This window comes from Tachysurus vachellii, chromosome 8 (assembly GCF_030014155.1).
Source record: "Tachysurus vachellii isolate PV-2020 chromosome 8, HZAU_Pvac_v1, whole genome shotgun sequence".
NCBI classification, from domain to species: Eukaryota; Metazoa; Chordata; class Actinopteri; order Siluriformes; family Bagridae; genus Tachysurus; species Tachysurus vachellii.
The window spans coordinates 9,531,796-9,550,457 of record NC_083467.1 but is presented as its reverse complement, the minus strand read 5'-3'; the positions used below and the strand labels follow the sequence as shown (position 1 = coordinate 9,550,457).

The window sequence follows — 18,662 nt, the reverse complement described above, 5'->3', positions numbered from 1 at the left end:
AAACAAATTCCTCGCATGTGAAAACATAGCTGGTAATAAATCTCTTTCTGATTCTGAATCTGAAATTGTACATGTCATCTGATAAGGCTTCATACCTCTGTGTTTTGTTCTCAGTCACGTCGATCCCCCTGTTGAATAGGTTCATACCAGTGGTTTAGGGCCTTGGTTGTGAGTGTGGGATGTAAACAGAGCAACACATGGAGGTTTCCATACACATACACCTACTTAGACATTAAGGGACCTCAATGGCTGGAGGCTTGTCAGAGGGCTCTGTGCTTTAACCTGTCAGTGATACATCTATAGGGAAAATGTCCCTCACAAATCCTGTTCCATTCAAATCGTGTCTTGTTCAACCTACAGTATAAATCCCGAATAGGGAAAAGGGTGATTGTTATTAACCTATTTTGTTTCGCCAAGTTAAAGATTAAGTTGCGCATGCGCACGGTGCTCGTCTTAATAGGTTATTTTCTCGTAATACTCGCGTACTACATATGACAGGAAATAATGGCTTATAAGCCCTGTGTAGTGCACTACATGTCTAGTGGTTTGGTATTTAGTACACGACCCGTGTGGTACAGTCAGCCACGTGACTGTTTTTTTTCCTCTTTGGTACGTTTAGGAGACAGGCAGCTTGGGCATGAGACAAAAACAAGCTGGACTTGTGTGTGTTTATCCGTGCAAAGCTTTAGAGCAATAAGACAGAAACTAATGACTAAAAACGTCTATAGGCGGAGTTTAAAGTCTAGAATTACTTGCATTCTGATTCGTAAACGTGTGTTAGTGTCTCAGAGCGTTAATTCTAGGTGAATACACTTGCCTTGTCTCTTGGCCCGGTGTGTTTTGATTTACATTAGTCACTCGACTGGAAATATGAAACCTCACACCCGACAACACCATCTGCCTTCTGGACTCACTCTCGTGCTGCTGGGTACCGTATATTATATCCTTATTTTCAGATACAATAGCAATAATATCTCTCTTAATACTACTACTAATAAAGCAGAATATTATTTATAACTATTATTACACATTTATATCATTTGGCAGACACCTTTATCCAGAGTTATTTTTTTATGTATACTACTATTTTCTATAAGTAATTGAGGGTTAAAGGCCTTGTTCAGCGTCCAGGCGGTGGCACTTTGGTGGACCTGGGATTCGAAGGCACAACGTTCTGATTCTGAACCTTCTACATTTCTCACATTATTAATGTGATAAAAGCAATATTCTTTCATCCCTTAGCTGTTGCCATTGTTTCAGGCATTTTCTATTTATACTTTATCTCTATGTGCCTTAAAAGGAACTCTTCTTTAGTATTTATCACCATAAATTAAACTAACTAGTCCATTATTTGACTTACTGTATGTTGTCTGTGTCTGTTGTGATGTACGTTGGCTTTGTGTGTTGTATGTATGTTAATGTACAGGAATTGATTTCAGTATGAACGTATTGTGTTGTTACAGCTGTAACCATATGCCCGAGTTTGTCCACGGACGTGTCGGCCACCACTTCTGCTCCGACTCCTTCACCTCCCAGCGTCCCTGAGAGAGGGTCCTACAACATCACCAACAACGGCACTGCATGCTTGTTAGCCCATATAGGGCTACAGCTCAACATTACCTATACCTCTCGTTCACAGGGCAAGGTATTCACACTGTTTAAACCTTGACTGACACACAACAGTGTAAAACCTCAAATTTAATCTAATTCGACAATATTTTTTTTCTGCTTTAAAACACACCAGGAAAGCGAAAACATTTACATTTCTGGCATTTAGCAGACACACTTATCCAGAGTGACAATTTATTTCAATTTATACAACTGAGCAATTGAGGGTTAAGGGCCTTGCTCAGGGGCAGCTCGATGGACCTGGGGTTTAAACTCATGACCTTTTGGTCAGTAGTCCAGCACCTTAACCACTACGCTACCACGTCCCCCCAAACACACCTGAAGCGGGTGCAGTCCACGTGCCTTATTTTTATTTCTATTTTAGTGTGAATAACTCTGTTGTGTAATCACACTGACTGGCTGACACAAACATTGACTGTACAATGGGAAGATTAGCAACAATGCTGTTTTTCTGGTTCTATTTGCTGTTCTTTAGTTCAGTTTATGTTTTTATGAAATGTCAGGAAATGTTGTTGGATTTGTGAACAGGCACTTACTCTGACTAACTGATAACAGTGTGAATAACAGTGTGTCAATTGTGATATACTCAAAATCCTCTTGTTCCTGAAGGCTGTCCAGGATATCATAAACCTGCAACCAAATTTGACCACTACCTCTGGATCTTGTGAGGCAGACACTTCAACGCTCATACTGAAGGAAGAGAACACAACCCTGACTTTCCAATTCTTCTTGGTCAGTTAATTCCCCAACTCTTTTTCTCTTCATTAGCTACCTCATATCCTTCTTTGTCAGCTACTTTTTATCCTTCACTCAGTAAAATGTCATTTTGAATGGTGCATGTTTTCCTCCAGAATTCTACAACTAAGAAGTATCACCTTGGTGGACTGGAACTGTCAATCACTTTGCCAGACATGGCTGGTAAGTTATTATTAGATTACTGAATATATTTTAGTTTATTTTAGATTGAATCATTTAAATGTTTTGAATTACATTCTTCTTCCTTTCCTCTTAGAGCCCTTGACTGTCCATAACAGTAGTCTAGGCTACCTTCAGGGAACTTTAGGCTACTCTTACATGTGCCGCCAAGAGCTGATCTTGACCGTTGGGCAGAATTTCTCCCTGAACACGTTCCATCTACAGGTGCAGCCTTTTGGTGTCAGCGGAAATGAGTTTGGAGCAGGTACTCTTATTGTAAAATCCTTTCCTTTTTTTATTTGTTTAGCTCCATTTTGTTGAACTTACTTATACATTAACACTTTGTGTGTGCCTTTTAAATTCTTTTTTTACTTCTTCCTACTCAGCTGAAGATTGTAAGCTGGATAAAGATGACATGCTTGTCCCTATTGCTGTGGGGGCTGCTCTTGCAGGCCTTGTGTTAATTGTGCTCTTGGCCTACCTGATTGGCAGGAAGAGAAGCCATGCTGGCTACCAGACGATTTAAACCTGCTCACGCAAGCTTTCCAGCCAGAATATGCAGCCACTGCTGATCAATGGATCCCGTTACAATAAAGCCACATTTTTAGCTGCCCTGCCTCTGCCCTCCCCTCCCCTGCCCTCTCCTCTCCCCTCCCCTGCTCTCTCCTCTGCTATTCTCATACTGCCATTATGTCCATTGCCCGAGCTGATCCTATGACGTCTGGACGTTATGTTGTATAATAATGGAAAATAGTTTAATAATATTTAATCTTATGCCTCTCTGGGCATTCTTTTTTGGACTGGGTGATACAAAGGCCTAGATTTCATATAAAGCACAGGCTAACGCTAAAACTGACAGGAATTTCCCTTCATGGTGTGTATAACGAAAGGCTATAGTTCATTGAAATGCACCCCAGTGAGGGCCTACATTTTACAAGTAGGAGCATTACGTAGGTTAAATATCTGCTATAAATATTTGTTTTTCATCACCTAAAAAAGGTAAACATGATTCAGGATGGTAAGGAAGTAGTGTTGCTGAATTCAAAGCAGTGAAAAAAAGCCAGACACAACTGGTAAATTTGCCTTGTATTTGGTCTTTGAGCTTGTTTTCTTTTTTAAAAGGTGTTGTAGCAGTGTGAAATTGCACAGATAGACTTGAGTAATTCATACCATATCCCCAGTGAGAAGAAGCTGAACTGAAAGTTGCCTTTCTATAGAATTGATAACAAAACTACATTCGCTGCATTGAAACCTTTCTCAATACCTCTCAGACTCCCATCATCCTCCACATAAAGGTGCAAGATGAAACTGGAGTATTTTTCTTTCCAAACTATCATTATTTATAAAACATACAAGAAAAAAGTTCATTTGCAACAAGTTTCTAATGATCACAACATGTAGCTAATGTGATTAGCAAACTGTAAACCATTTAGTGTTAAACATCAAGACTGCTTCCCTCATACAGCATGCTTTGGAATGCAAGAAATCAGTGGCCACTCAACTGATAAATGAGAATTTATTATATCTTAATATTGCACCAAGTCCCACTCACAGTATGAAAACATGTTTCCTACCGTGAATGTGACTTTTTGATATGATCTGTGTGAACATTATTCTTCATGGGGGTCTATGCTGCATTTAATGCTTGAGAGAGTGAGTGAGCGAGTGAGTGTTGATATAATGAACTCTTACATACAGTGCACTGAACATATGAATATGTTGTCTGCTCCTGTTGATGTGTTTCTTGTGTTTCTATGTGCAACTTGGCCTTAGTGTGAAATGCTTTGGAATAATATGTTTTGAATGAGGATTATTTGCAATCCATATGTATCAGGTGTTGTATAACAGTAGCAAATATGCACATTTATAAATGCAATGACAAATAAAAGGGAAAAAAACATGGTTGATGTAATTACATTTCTTTATCATGTACAGTGCGTAACTGAAAAGGACTTAATGGTCAATAATCCACACAAAAAAACTCAATATTTAAGCAGGACTCAATATAGTTATTTAAAAAATTAAAAATGTAAGTTGTGTTTGCATAAGTATTCACCCATATTTCTGTGAAAGTCCCAAAAGTTGAACATCCTCCATAATAAATCCATTATTAAAAACTGTGAATAATAAGAATAGAATGGAAATAGTTCACAGGACCTTCCACAAAGCTGTGTTGTGAGGTGACGTTTTTCAAGAAACTCTGCTGGAGGCTCAAAAAAAAAAAAAGAATAATGTTCTCTTGACTGATACTAAAATCAATTTTTGCCTTGAGCACAAAGTGAAACATTTAGTGGAAAAAGAACACTGCTCATTATGCTGAGAACAATATGCACATAGTGAGCTGTGGTGGTGGTGGTGGTAGCATCATGCTGACTGTTAAGACTTTCCTGACTAATGCCCTCATTCGATCACTTACTATTGCTGTGATTTCCTCTAGGTGGAATCATGGATGTGTATTTTTCAAAAATGTATTGGTGCTCTGTAGCATGGTTAATCTTTGGAATATTTTTCTAACTAAACTATATCTATTTTTTCTAGACCATAGTCGTTTTTGATCGCAGGTTAGTCTTGATGCTGTTTGTTTTGATTTGCTCTCTGACAAATTCGTGGGCATCCAGGAACAGGTTTATTTATATTGTGAGCATGTGACATTTTTCAACTAATAGTGTGACGTTTCACCAGAAACAAACCTTGGGGGTTTCACAACAATAAGGCTTCAGGTGTGTGAGTGTTTAGACAATCACAAATAAAAATATTAAAAATATATATTGTATATATACAAATTTGTATTTGTAAATAATTTACAAACTATATATTCCTCTTCAGTATGCTATCTTATAATTCAGGACATATAATCCTAAACAAGTCAATACTTATATATAGGGATACTTACATAAGCCACTGGATATACAGTAAAGGTATAAAATCACAGTGGTAATAATTGTTCATTGCACAAAGTACATTCTCACATAAACTTTTAATCCAAACACATAATATTAAAAAGAAGAAAAAGGAAAAAGGTTTAATGACCTGTGAGAATTTTCATGTTGAATTCTGTCCAACGTGCTATCTACATTCACATTGTTACTATGAATATAGAATATTGTGATTGCTTCTATCATGCAGAATCCTGTGCTTGTATGCGCTCTCGACATATTTCTCTGAGTTTAGTGACTGTTGCCATGGACAGACTCCCAGGCTCCGTAAAGATATTCTGAAGTGAGAAAAGGTCAGATTTATCAACATGACTGCGACTTTTCAATGTACAGCCAAGGAGAAGATGGCTTGTATTATTCAGAGGTTTAAACATGTTATCAATTTAAATGTTACACATTTTTTTAGGAAGATTTTGGTTAATACCTGCATAAATGCATGACAGTTCTCCACAAATTCCCCGTGTGTCATCTGTTTGAAACCCTGACAGGTGTCTAAAACATTTTGCGCATTCAGGATTAGTTTCTGATTATGACTAATCAGTGTGAGGGCAACACGGAATAGGATCTTAGAGCCTTCGTAGAACAGGGAATCCCATATTCGGAGCACTGTCTGGCAAGATATACCACAAGATATGTCCACATGTATTTAGATTCATTTTACAAATATAGTCTCTTCCAATATTGAAAGTTCAAAGTATAGCTGTGGATCTTTCCTCACCTCCATGGGAAGGACATCAATGTAAAGGCAAATAAACCACTTTGAGACCACCAGGCCCCACGTCACATTGTGACGAGTCATGACCTGCCACACTGCAGGCATCTTAGTCTTCACAAGCTCTCCAAGAACTTCCTGGTCTGTCTTTAGCCCCAGCATGGCCGGTGTATAGTAATCTGAGTTACAGATGAGAGTATTGCATTTGTGTCTAATCGTAGAGGAATATGTGCAATTACCACTGACACAAATATCTAAAGACATTTTCCTGTAATGAGAAAATAATAGAAAACCCATTGACTGGTATTGAAATATTTGGTTTATTTCAGTCAGACAACAAACATAAATACAAGGTGAGCTGACCTGATGGGAGTAGTTGAAAGATGTCAGCATTCATCCTCTGGCTGTTCTCTTCAAGAAAACTGAGGTTTACTGACAGTCCTCCATAGAACCATGGTTACATGTCAAACCTTCTAAATTGCTAATTCTTTATTCATTTTTCATTTCAGACTGCCAGACCAGTTTCCTTTGGAGCTAGTGGAAAGTGGTAGCTCAGTGGTTAAGGTGTTAATTGCTCTGGATAAGGGTGTCTGCAAAATGCTGTAACTGTATTGCACCAGCACTAATTCATCACAATAATTCTCAAATATTTCATAGCCAGAGACCCCTTTGACTGTAAATTTCATGAATCTCTCAGGAAGTTTTCAAGGACAGGACAAAATTCATCACAATAATTCTAAAACATACAGAACTCAAGCAGCGCTTGAAAGTGTTGATACTTTATTGAAAATGACAGTTCCTCAAAGTGTTTATACTTTTCTGCCTTTCATTGAAAAGGAAAATAACTTAATGTCCTGATACTGTTCTCTGCTGATTATAAAATATGTTGTGTGCCATGTCACCACTTCACATACATCTGCATGTGACTCTCCTATTTGTGCTTCCAAGAAATTAGCCATGGAGCATGTTGATGGCCTTTAATACAAGAAGGCATCTCTTTATTTGTGTTCTTGTATGCCCCTGAAATCAATTTCTTTAACTATTGGGAAAACTAGACTTTAGACTGACAAACCCCTTTACGGTTTTAAGTAAACCGTTTATCAGTGGGTCACCAGCTAGTAGACAGTTCCATATAGCATTTGAGAGAACCGGATTAAGGGCAAGCCTCATCTTGCCTGTCCCCAATCATGTGTCACCAATAACCTGTTTGTAATAACTGTATGAATGCTGGATTCTGCCATAGTATGACATGTTTGAACTCTGCTCCCCAACACTGACGCTGAATACTCACCAATAGCATCTGTGATTCATCGATTCATGTAGACACAGTGATAGTTAGCAAAGAATCTCCTCTAGGTTTAAATGGTAAATTGCACAGACTACTTGGCATCAAGTGCTGGATCATCACTTGTTTGGGAATTCATTCATCTCTCATAACCACTTTATAGTGTTGGACATGCTTGACATACTAGTAAGCCCATTAGCCAGACCTTGATCTGGATGGTGAGGAACATGTTGGAACTGTCAGCAACTTTACCATCAGGTGTTACCCTGGTCTGTTTGGCCAGAATGGAACTATTAACACACTGGTTGTTTTGTCTGTCTGATATGTTACAGTGTCTTACATACAACCAGTCATGTCAATTTGACCAGTTATGAGCTGAAGCCTGTGCTGCTACAAGCTATGACAAACAACAGGCCACGTGTCTGTTTTAAGAACAGCAGTCAGCTTCAGTGAGAATAGTAATGTCAAATATAATAACTAATATTAGCTTTACTCAGTGTGTGTCAACACACACTTATTTGACAGTGCAAAGTTAACATTAACATAAAGTTAGAGTGCTTAGTGTCTTGAATCCACTTCCTCATTTCCTTGGCAAGACAAGTAAGGTGTAGAGGGGACACAATATATGCTATCCATAAGTTGTTATGGTCAAGAGTTGATGGCTTTGCTATTACTACTGAACAAAAAAACAAGGCAATGAGAATACTCCATTGGTTCAGAAGGAAACTGACCTGGGGGTTCAAAGTATGGTTCGCCTCAAATTTATTTTAATAGAAGTCTAAAGGTCAGAATTTTGTGTTACCAACAGGGAAGTGCTTCAGTCTCCACCTGAAGATATGTCACCAAATGCCAACTGTTTTTTTTTTATGTATTGTTCCAGTGTCGTAAGCTATAAGTAGACATAAAGCTATAAAATAAAAAATGATATTTATAAGTAAAGCTATAAATAACAGTCGTGGATATGAACCAACATGAGATCAATCACTCCTCCAATCAGTAGTTACTATAATTAGGTTGCCAGTTATTCCAGATCAGAATCAACAAACATTGCCAAAACTTTATATATTAATTTCTTCTCTGTGCAATAAGAGATCATTTTGAAACCTATAATATATTTGAAATTACCACCTTGCAAAAAACCCACTCACAGCAAGGAAAGAGTTTTCTCCTTGTTGCTTCATTGCTGCTTTTACTAATGCCACAAAGATTTTTTTGAAAAATGTAATAAAATCTAGCCACGGTGGCTTAGTGGTTAGCACGTTCGCCTCACACCTCCAGGGTTGGGGTTTCGATTCCCGCCTCCGCCTTGTGTGAGTGGAGTTTGCATGTTCTTCCCGTGCCTTGGGGGTTTCCTCCGGGTTCTCCGGTTTCCTGCCCCAGTCCAAAGACATGCATGGTAGGTTGATTGGCATGTCTGGAAAAATTGTCCGTAGTGTGTGATTGCGTAAGTGAATGGGAGAGTGTGTGTGTGTGTGTGTGTGTGTGCCCTGCGATGGGTTGGCACTCCGTCCAGGGTGTATCCTGCCTTGATGCCCGATGACGCCTGGGATAGGCACAGGCTCCCCGTGACCCGAGGTAGTTCAGATAAGCGGTAGAAAATGAATAAATAATAATATCTAAAAGGTCTAATGTTTAATGAAAACCTAATTCAAGTTATATGAATGTTTTCTAGATGTCTCTTTGCTTTAAAAGTGAGTATTGGGTAGAAATGTCTAAAATTTAATTTAACTTAAAAACACTTTTGTGTTCTTTTAATATTTCCTTTATTGGTTTAAAGGATAAAAACAGTGACTGACCTGGTAAGATTCTTCCCAGCAAAGCATCCATTAACCAGAATGACTTTTCTTCATCTGTTGTTATGATAAGGAGGTATCCTGCGATAAAGTTCATTCCCTTGAAAGCGGGAAAAAACATTGAATTGACTCTATAAACATTTGCCGTGCAGCAAGTTTAACCAAATTATTGACTGAGCAAATACTATTAAAGTTGTCAGCTAGCTAAACACATGACTAGATGCTACTATTAAGTATAATGTAAATACTTTCTTAAATGCAGCTAAATAAGCAAAACAGGAATAAGGAAGACCAGTTCTGTGGTAATAAATCTAACAATACATTAGCGTAATAGTATAGTACCTGACAGTATCCAACATCCTTGTTGTGGTGTCCGTATGCCAAAAGAACATTGTACAGAGCATTCAGTAAACAAGGCTGGGAGGATTCGTGGAACTGAATGTTGTCTGGGAAAGTTCGGTGTAAGTCTGTCAGGTGACATGACCATGTCAGTGCTGGTATCAAATAAAATGACTCTGACGACAATAAATGTTGCACATCTGGAAAAGTAAAAGAAGGGACTGACCGGTGCGTATTGCCTCTTCCAGCTTGGAGTCATGGTGAGCCTTCAGGAGAGAGTTGTAATAACCACAGTTCATCTGCAAATGCTGCTGAGCTCCACTGACAGCCATCCAGATCAGAGTACGGTGTTTGCTGGGGACACCTTTCCTCACATACCTCTTAACTGAAAAATAATAAACATCCAGTGACTCAGTAATAAGAGACATTGTGTATATGGGTAATTAAAATTAAAAATTTTTGACAGTACAATAGTGGTCAGTGTGGGGATGTGCCAAGCCCACCTTTCAGATTCTTATCCACTTTAGTGTTCTCTTTTAAAAGCCTTGACCACTTTTCTGATCTTCTTGCAAGCACTGGGAAATACTCAGACATCATTTCCTCATAGGCTTCATAGTTAAAATCCTCAGCATACTGAAATCCATACTTGTCTACGCTGCAAATAAGAAAAATCAGGGGTACCATGTATTGTTTAATCAAACCTTGAAAAGAAAAATGTGTGCATTTTTTAGCATCTTAATTTCTTTTATACATTCAAAACCTGAAGTAGAAATAACAGAGAAATACAAAGGAGGAAGGATTGTTACAAAAAGAGAAGTAGTGCAAAAAGGGGAAACAGAAAAAGAAAAAGTATCACAAAAAGACTCATAATTAATCAAGTGCACCCATCACTCACAATTAAGACTTAACTTTCCTTTAATTATTGTACAGCAAATGCACCCAAAGTTTGCAAAAACTGTACATTTTATTTTGTGCAATAGAAAAAATAAGCACTTAACCATACAGTTTGCTGGAAAAACAACAACGGGACGTCCAGAAAATTATTATAAACAACTTAGATATCATTGCTACCTATGATCACCTGGCACATAGGTAATACTGACTCTTATCGATGGAGAGACTTTATTAAAAGTTAAATGTCAAGTAAAGCATTAAAATAAAATAAAATACAAAATCTACCTCGAGTTTCCGCTGGATGTGAGTCCTTCAGTAGATTTATACTCCATAGGGAGATTCATCTCTGTTCACTATAAACAATCTTCACTTTGCAACGCTCGCGCACATGACAGGTAATAAACCTTTACCTGTAGATGTCTGGTATATAATCACACTAACCACGCCCATTATGCAAATGAACACATCAATGGGAAATAACAGTATATCTCACACTGGACATGTAATGTACTCTGTAGAAACATAAGGCAGTAATAAACATGTATGGGAAAGCATATTTGATTCAGCACACATATTATGTATGTATGATTAGTAAAGACACGTTGTTTTGTTTGTTTTAAGCGCCTAAATGAGGTGTATAATAAGTTTCAACACGTTTATTTTCACTGTAACCAGAATTTCAGTATCATAATAGCTTTAAACACCTTAATCAACAAAAATCTAAAAGTTCATAAAAGCACATTTTACGGTACATTATTTACTAGAGGATGTTTTATTTTAATGTGAAGGCGCAATAACAGAAAAGACAAAAAAAAGATTGTGCCGGTAGATGGCGCTGTTAACTCATTAAACTTTAAGTAAATACACAGCCAATCATCGAGGAGACAATGACGTATGCGGAAGTAGCTCGTGTTTTCTGTTAGCTTAGCGTACAAGACCTCGAATACAATGAGAATGTTATATCCTTATTTAAATATTATTCCTTAAACAGACAAAAGCCGGAATATATTTTAGAAACTATAGGACTTTTATAACTTTGAAGAGAGCTGTTAAATGCGGTTTTATTGTGTTTAGCTCTATCATCTTGAGGATGGAGCTGTCAACGGGTGTGTTTTTAAAACCTCTTAAATATATCAAACCTAATTTCAGTGAGGTTTCTGTGTTGTATTTTTTCTGTCTGCTCTTCTTTGTGTCGCAGAAAGGCTACATTAGATCATACCCGCTGGTTATAATACAAATGTTTATAAAGTCAAATGTTTATAAAGTTTATTACTATTGTGCTGTAGTTTAGCTTTATATTTCATGTATTAACACAGTGACTGTCATTAACCTTTGTGTCAGGTGCTCTTTGCTTGATGGCCCGTTCATTCACATTATTATTGTTATTATTATTTCTTTCCAGACCTGGCTGTAGTTGAGAACATTGGGAAATTGCCATCAGAAGTGTTTGAAGGAACTGTAAGTGGGCACTTGACAAATAGAGGGGAAACAGTATTTTTTTCCCCCCTATATGACAAACAAAATATATATTTGACAAACAAAATAAATATTTTTCAAACAAAATGTATAAAATTATAATGTTCAAAGGCTGAAGTTGGTGTCACTGTTACTGTTTTATAGAATTTCCCCTTCTTTATGCTATTTTCTAAGCCTTTTTCACAGCAACAGACGTAAAATGTCCTGCGGTGTGACACCACACTACAGTAAAGAGAAAATATACAGATATTACTGATTTCAACTGCAAATCACATATGTTAAAGTTTAAGAAGACTTTTCTAAAAATCATCATTGAAATTCAACATACAGTTATTTTTCACAACTGTTTTTCAGTTCCACTCCTTACTTGCACCTTCTTTTCTCACTCACTCGCATAGAAATATTTCGTAAAATGAGAAAAAGTCTTACTGCACTGTTTATTTTTTTTGTGATAATTATGCAGTGCTTTGAAAGCTACATCATGATAAAAATCGAATTAAGCCATTTAGTTGCATTCAAAGTGATGTCACGCCACAGGACGGCATTTATGTTACAAAATTTTGCTTGTTGTAAATATTCCTGTATATTGTTTTTGTATGTAAAAACCTTTTTTTTTTATTAAGTTAATATTTGTAAAATAATGCCAAAGCTCTTATGAATTATTCCAAATGTTGCTGGTTTATTTTATAGCTGTTTATATTTCATGTCTCATTTATGTTACAGTCAAACCGCAGGACATTTGGCAATGTAAAACTACAACATAAAATACAGTAATTTGCTTCATTTACATATGATTGTTGTAAAAAAAAAAAACACATTTTAGTGAGTATTTACACTGTTACATTAAAATCACATGTCACGTCAACCGCCCAAGTATATTATGTGTGTTTTTTGCTCAGTTTATATAACAAGTCAGATTTATTTATTGTAAAATCATATAATGTATGGTGAAAAGAACACCTGAAATCATAACCAGATGGGTTTGGAACGTCCCATTCCAAAACCATGGGAACGAATATGGAGTTAATTTTTTATTTGCGAAGGTTTTCTACTAGTTCCAGAACTAGTTGACACGATGCACTTTGTGTCTAGGACACCTTACTTTAAGTCACTAGATCTGTGATGTTTCATGTAGCTCAGTGTTATTTTATATAGCACCATGGTCCTGGAGAAACATTTATTTTACTTTGTACTGTGTCACCTATATATGCTTAACAAATAAAAGCTTCTTGACTTGACTTGTCTTGAGATTTTGGAGTGTGGCTGTGGGAATTTGTGATATTCTGCCACAAGATCATTCATCAGACTCTGATTTTGGGCAAGAATACGATGTGTGCTGTCTGAGTTTTGTTTATCCCAGAGGTGTTCAATGTGAGTTCAGGGCTTTGTGCAAGAAACTTGGATTCTTCCACACCAACATGATCCGCAATCATGAAGCTTGCTGTATGCACAGGGAAATTGTCATGCTGGAACAAGACAAAGTTTGTTCTGGTGAAGGGAAATTGTAATGATACACCATACAAAGACATCATGTACTTCCATATTTTATAGCAATAGTTGGTGGAAGGCTTGCATATCAGAGTGATGTTCAGGTTTCAACATATCTTTGGCCATATATTGTATATTTACTTAACCTAAAGACTACAGTTCTGACTTCAATTTTATTGTTCCAGTGTCATGAGATTCTGCTGCATCTTGAAGGCCATCGTAGTGCAGTAGATGTGGTTGAGAACTACCAGGTACGTTTTGGGCACCACTGGTACATTTTGCACTGTTTTGCACCAGTGAACATGTTTCCCCATACTTACTGTTAATATCTGCTTATTGAACAGAAATTTCAAAGAGCTGGGATAAACGTTGACTGGAAAGCTGTTCAGGATATCATTAGACTGTTGTCATTTACATTTAGGTAAAGTATAGATAAAGCTTTAGTCTTCATTATATCTATGCTATCAACTACATTAAAAAACATGAGGAGTTAGAAATGCTAGGCCTAAAATTCATCCAGTACAAAAATTAATCTGCTCATGAATCTGCCAGTATGTAGACCATAGTCTTTGGGTACTTGAAATTTGTGAGATATAATTTCATACTGTAATATATATATATATATATATATATATATATATATATATATATATATATATATATATATATATATACACACATGCATACACACACACACACACACACATACATGTACATATATACACACATATTAAACACAACCAGAGTCTTCTAGCATATACCTGGAAATATAAAGGTTCCTGATACTGTTAAGCATATATGTTTGCTAATCTTTTTGTGCAGATCAGCTGCAAAGACTAAGCTCACTGCTGATGGTCTGGTCAATAACTTAGGAGAGTGTAGTTCTAAATGGTCCAAATCAGCTTTACAAGTCATGCACCAGCTGTGGACTGAACATGGCTCACTTGTACAAGCGCACCAGGAGGTGCAAGCTGTAGTCGGCATTGGAAAGGTACGTCTCTTCTTAAATCACATAATAATACATACAATCTTCCCTATATATGGGGTCTCAAATTATATCCAGGCCACATTAGGATTTTGTGAGTCCTTGAAGCACCTAGTGTAATTAATTTCACTTAATATGTTTTTTTTAACACCATGTAACCTTCCACTTCTATGGAAATAAAGGTTTGCAATGATTATTCAGTTATATAAAAGATTATGTAATAATGTTCATTATGAAAGAGATTCATGAAGAACTCTTGCAAAGAACATACATATTCTTAGTCTCTTATCTCTCTAGTGTTTGCACTTTTTCAGTTTCTTTTTTTTTTTACCACATTTTGTAGCTGGTGGATATCCAGTGGAAGCTGGGGATGGCTGTGAGCTCTGACACATGTCGTTCGCTTAACTCTCCTCACATCTCTGTCCTGATGAAAATTGCAGACACTTCTGGAGAGATTTCCTACAAGTCCTTTGAGATGACAGTTCTTCAGTTCCAGGTTTGCTAAAATTAATTTTATTATCTAACAGCATTCAATTAAGGTAAGCAAACAAAAGTCATTTATACCTGTCTATTTTCATCTTCTTTTTAATTCTTTATTTTATTTTTAAACAGAACTTCTACAGACAGTTCAAAGAAATTGCTTCTGTTTTGGAAACAGTGTAAGAGTTCAGCTCCAGATATTTACCAGTCCTATTCCGGTCTGAAGCCTTTCAGTATTTTCTGGCTGTTTACATTTAAACTCTTTATATATGTATGTGTGCTGTTCATTTGAACCCATAGTGGGGTATTTAACTGTGCTGTATTTGCCTTGAAAATGATTTCATTTTAAATGTGCTTTCTAAAATAATTTGCTGTAAACAATGAATAAAGTCAAAATAAAGATCTTTGCTTGCATTTTTAATATTATTTAGTCAATTATACTTTAAAAGCCGGTAGAGGCTTTTCCCAGCTTCAAATGGAAATGAAAACATTTGATAAAACAAAAGCTGATTTGATATAGTAATTACTAATTTATAGTGAAAATTAAAATATAAACCAATAGGTGTATTTCCACTGTGAACTGACATTCTTTAAACTAAATGATTTTATCTTTACTGTTAGTTTATGGCACCCTGATGCACCCTATCATCTTATTGTCTTATTTTCTGAACCCAGAAGTTAAGAGTTACAAATATCAGCTCATTTGCTATTAGTTTCACTGTAGTTGTGGAATAAGACAATGTAGTTGTGTTTATAATTTGATGACGTACTACCCGAGAGTGTACCTACAGTGTGGGAAGCCACAGGGTGGCTTTGACAGGGTTACATGTCTTGCATATTTTATCTATTTCTGGGCGTAAGAGAGCTTGCATCCATGGCATCATGTTACAAGCAGGACGCCAGCAGCATTCTGAGCTAAGTATGCCTTCTATGCCCATGTCATTTTTATGAATTATATGCTTTTGAACATTCAATATTCTGGATAAAAAAATACTCCCACTTGTCAATGTACACTTCATTCTAATGTATATTTACTATATTTAAGCAATTACACTCAACAAACTCAGTGCAAAATAAATATTAACATTTTCTGCCATGACCCTGTTTTCTATTTGACTGATTGTGTTGTCCATGACAACATGCTTTTCATTTCAGCTGCTAGTGACAGCATAACAATAGAACAGTGTAAATTAATAGATAACTAGTTATCTCCTGTCACAGCACCTATTCAGCTCCATTCACGTAATATTCATTTGATTTTTCTAGTGATCATCCATCATATAAATGATAATGCACTATTTTGCATCCTTTTACAGAATGTTTTTTAAAGAGCATAATATTTTCTATTATTTATCATGGCTCATATGTATTCCCACCTGTGAGTCATTCAGTCTTTTCTCTCAGTAACTACTTAATCCTGGTCAGGGTAAATGTGGATTCAGAGCATATTCTGGGAAAATCTGACATGAGTTGGATTTATATCCTGGAGGGGATCCTGGCTCCATGCTTACAAACATAAACTTTAGACAAAAAGTCCACCTTCTGGCATGTTTTTGTGGGAAATGTGCAAGACAAGGATAAATCATGGAGAACTTTGGACAGATTGTAAACCAAGCTCATGATTGAACTGGGAACCTCAGCACTGTGAAGTGGCAACTACCCACTGCACCACCATGCCACCTCTGTGAATGATAAATATATTAATTTGAGTGGACATTCTTAGCACTTTATGAAGTGTGTAAATTGTTCATATTTTAAAATGTGCATGCAGTGACACCGCTACCAGTTAGATTTTTAATGAGAGATAGATCAAAAACAAAAAATCGGAATGACTTCTGCTTAATAACAGTTGTGAATTAATTGTAAACCTCTTATTTGTATTGTTTATTGCTTTTTTGGGAAGTGGGGGTGGGGAATGTGAATGGAAACCACTGAATGGAAAAACAACTAACACCTACAAAATTCATATACTACACACACACACACACACACACACACTTTATACCAAACTAAAATAATACTACGGTAAGGTACAATAATATGATAGAATAAACATTGTGTCACCTGTGGTTGTATCCTTCATTTGTCAGCTTGAAGTTGTTTTAAATACAGTCCAGCTGTGGTAATCAGGAAATGTCTTGTTAATTCTCACTTGCACAGGCAGCTTGTACAAAAGAGGGCTTGAAATGAGGGAAAGCAGAGATCTGGCTTGATGAAGTAGGAGAAGATGTTCCCAGCTAATCAGAACAACTGAGGAGGAGGATGACCTTTAACCAAAATTTCTTGTACCACCACCTATATTGACAAGGGCTTTACACATATCTGCTTATATAGGATTAATAATATATCTGGAACAAAGTGCCCTATATATTTAGAAGAGATACAGTAGTTTTTCATGGTTAAAAACAAGTGCTTATTCCATGCAAATTATATTCAACTAAAGTATGGGCAGCTTTCTCCTGATTGGATTAATATTAATATCAAAAGCTAAATCTAGTGTTTTTAAAAATTTTAGCTGTTATGATAAATATATAAGTATATAAGCAATATATATATATATATATATATATATATATATATATATATATATATATATATATATATATATATATATATACACACACACACACACACACACACACACACACACACACACACACACATATACACATACACACACTGTATATACTTAGATTTTTTGCTGGGGTTTAAAAACCTGACATAAAGCACGAGTTGTTTTGAAATTGAAAATAAATCAATTATTTAATCTTTTTTGGCATAAGAAAATATACTCTGTTCTCCCACATTTGAAAGATATTAGCAAGTTGAATATTTGAAACGAGAACAATGGAGTGGTGAAAAACATACTGGAGGTTATGAATGTAAAATTAATGTAGTGCACTTGTTTAGCAGTGTTTTGGTTATATTTACGTGATCAATTTAAAATCTCTATTCTGATAGGCTGCCCTGTTTAGTCGTGACTCCGCCCCCAGACTACCCCAGTTTATGGTCACGCCCCTGATTACACGTCATTTCCCTTTGTTTATACAGTAAGTTACAGTGTGTGGCAGCTGATAGTTAATAGTCATTATATATATATATACACACACACACACACACACACACACACACTACTAAAAGCAAACGAGGATCACACAAAACGTAACTTATAAACAAAGGCAAAGGGCGTATGTTCTTTTCAATTTCAAAACAACTCATGCTTTTTTTTGTCAGCTTTTTAAACCCCAGCAAAAAATCTATATATACAGTGTGTGTGTATATATATATATACATATATTCTTATATACTTATCATAACAGCTAAAATTTTTAAAAACACTAGATTTAGCTTTTGATATTAATATTAACCCATACTTTAGTTGAATATAATTTGCATGGAGTAAGCGCTTGTTTTTAACCATGAAAAACTACTTTATCGCGTGTGTGTGTGTGATTATATATATATATATAGTTAATAGTCATTAGCTATATATATAGTGTATATATAGTGTATATATATATACTGTTTACCTTAGATAGATAGATAGATAGATAGATAGATAGATAGATAGATAGATAGATAATATCTACTATAATATCTATATATAAAAATCAATATAAGGTCAACAGTATGCGATAACTGAGAATGTGCACATCTGTAGCCCTCAGATGTATAGTTTTAGTAGATGTCTGAATACTCTTGTATTAAGTTGGACAAGAGTATGAGTGTG

At 36.0% G+C, this 18,662-nt stretch overlaps 3 protein-coding genes across 4 annotated transcripts; 2 read left to right on the top strand and 1 right to left on the bottom strand.

Annotated features, from left to right (window-relative positions):
- Positions 1 to 615: 615 nt before the first annotated feature.
- On the top strand, positions 616 to 4,446 carry lamp1b (lysosomal associated membrane protein 1b). The gene is made up of 6 exons (XM_060876126.1): positions 616 to 928; positions 1,464 to 1,645; positions 2,239 to 2,361; positions 2,481 to 2,547; positions 2,642 to 2,809; positions 2,931 to 4,446. The coding sequence occupies exons 1-6, from the start codon at positions 871 to 873 to the stop codon at positions 3,068 to 3,070; spliced, it is 738 nt and encodes a 245-aa protein (XP_060732109.1). The 5' UTR covers positions 616 to 870; the 3' UTR covers positions 3,071 to 4,446.
- Positions 4,447 to 5,502: 1,056 nt separating this feature from the next.
- Positions 5,503 to 10,914, bottom strand: LOC132850027 (growth hormone-regulated TBC protein 1-A-like). Of its 2 annotated transcripts, none has more exons than XM_060876124.1 (8): positions 10,789 to 10,914; positions 10,113 to 10,264; positions 9,836 to 9,994; positions 9,613 to 9,737; positions 9,274 to 9,370; positions 6,199 to 6,371; positions 5,905 to 6,090; positions 5,503 to 5,758 (listed from the first exon to the last, which is right to left on the bottom strand). In XM_060876124.1, the coding sequence occupies exons 1-8, from the start codon at positions 10,845 to 10,847 to the stop codon at positions 5,663 to 5,665; spliced, it is 1,047 nt and encodes a 348-aa protein (XP_060732107.1). In that variant the 5' UTR covers positions 10,848 to 10,914; the 3' UTR covers positions 5,503 to 5,662. The 2 variants fall into 2 exon arrangements, with proteins under 2 accessions (XP_060732107.1, XP_060732108.1); XM_060876125.1 differs by having other exon boundaries at positions 9,613 to 9,716.
- A 477-nt stretch (positions 10,915 to 11,391) lies between these two features.
- On the top strand, positions 11,392 to 15,336 carry commd6 (COMM domain containing 6). Its single transcript, XM_060876123.1, has 7 exons — positions 11,392 to 11,609; positions 11,906 to 11,961; positions 13,653 to 13,718; positions 13,812 to 13,888; positions 14,290 to 14,458; positions 14,796 to 14,948; positions 15,065 to 15,336. The coding sequence occupies exons 1-7, from the start codon at positions 11,594 to 11,596 to the stop codon at positions 15,113 to 15,115; spliced, it is 588 nt and encodes a 195-aa protein (XP_060732106.1). The 5' UTR covers positions 11,392 to 11,593; the 3' UTR covers positions 15,116 to 15,336.
- Positions 15,337 to 18,662: the final 3,326 nt, after the last annotated feature.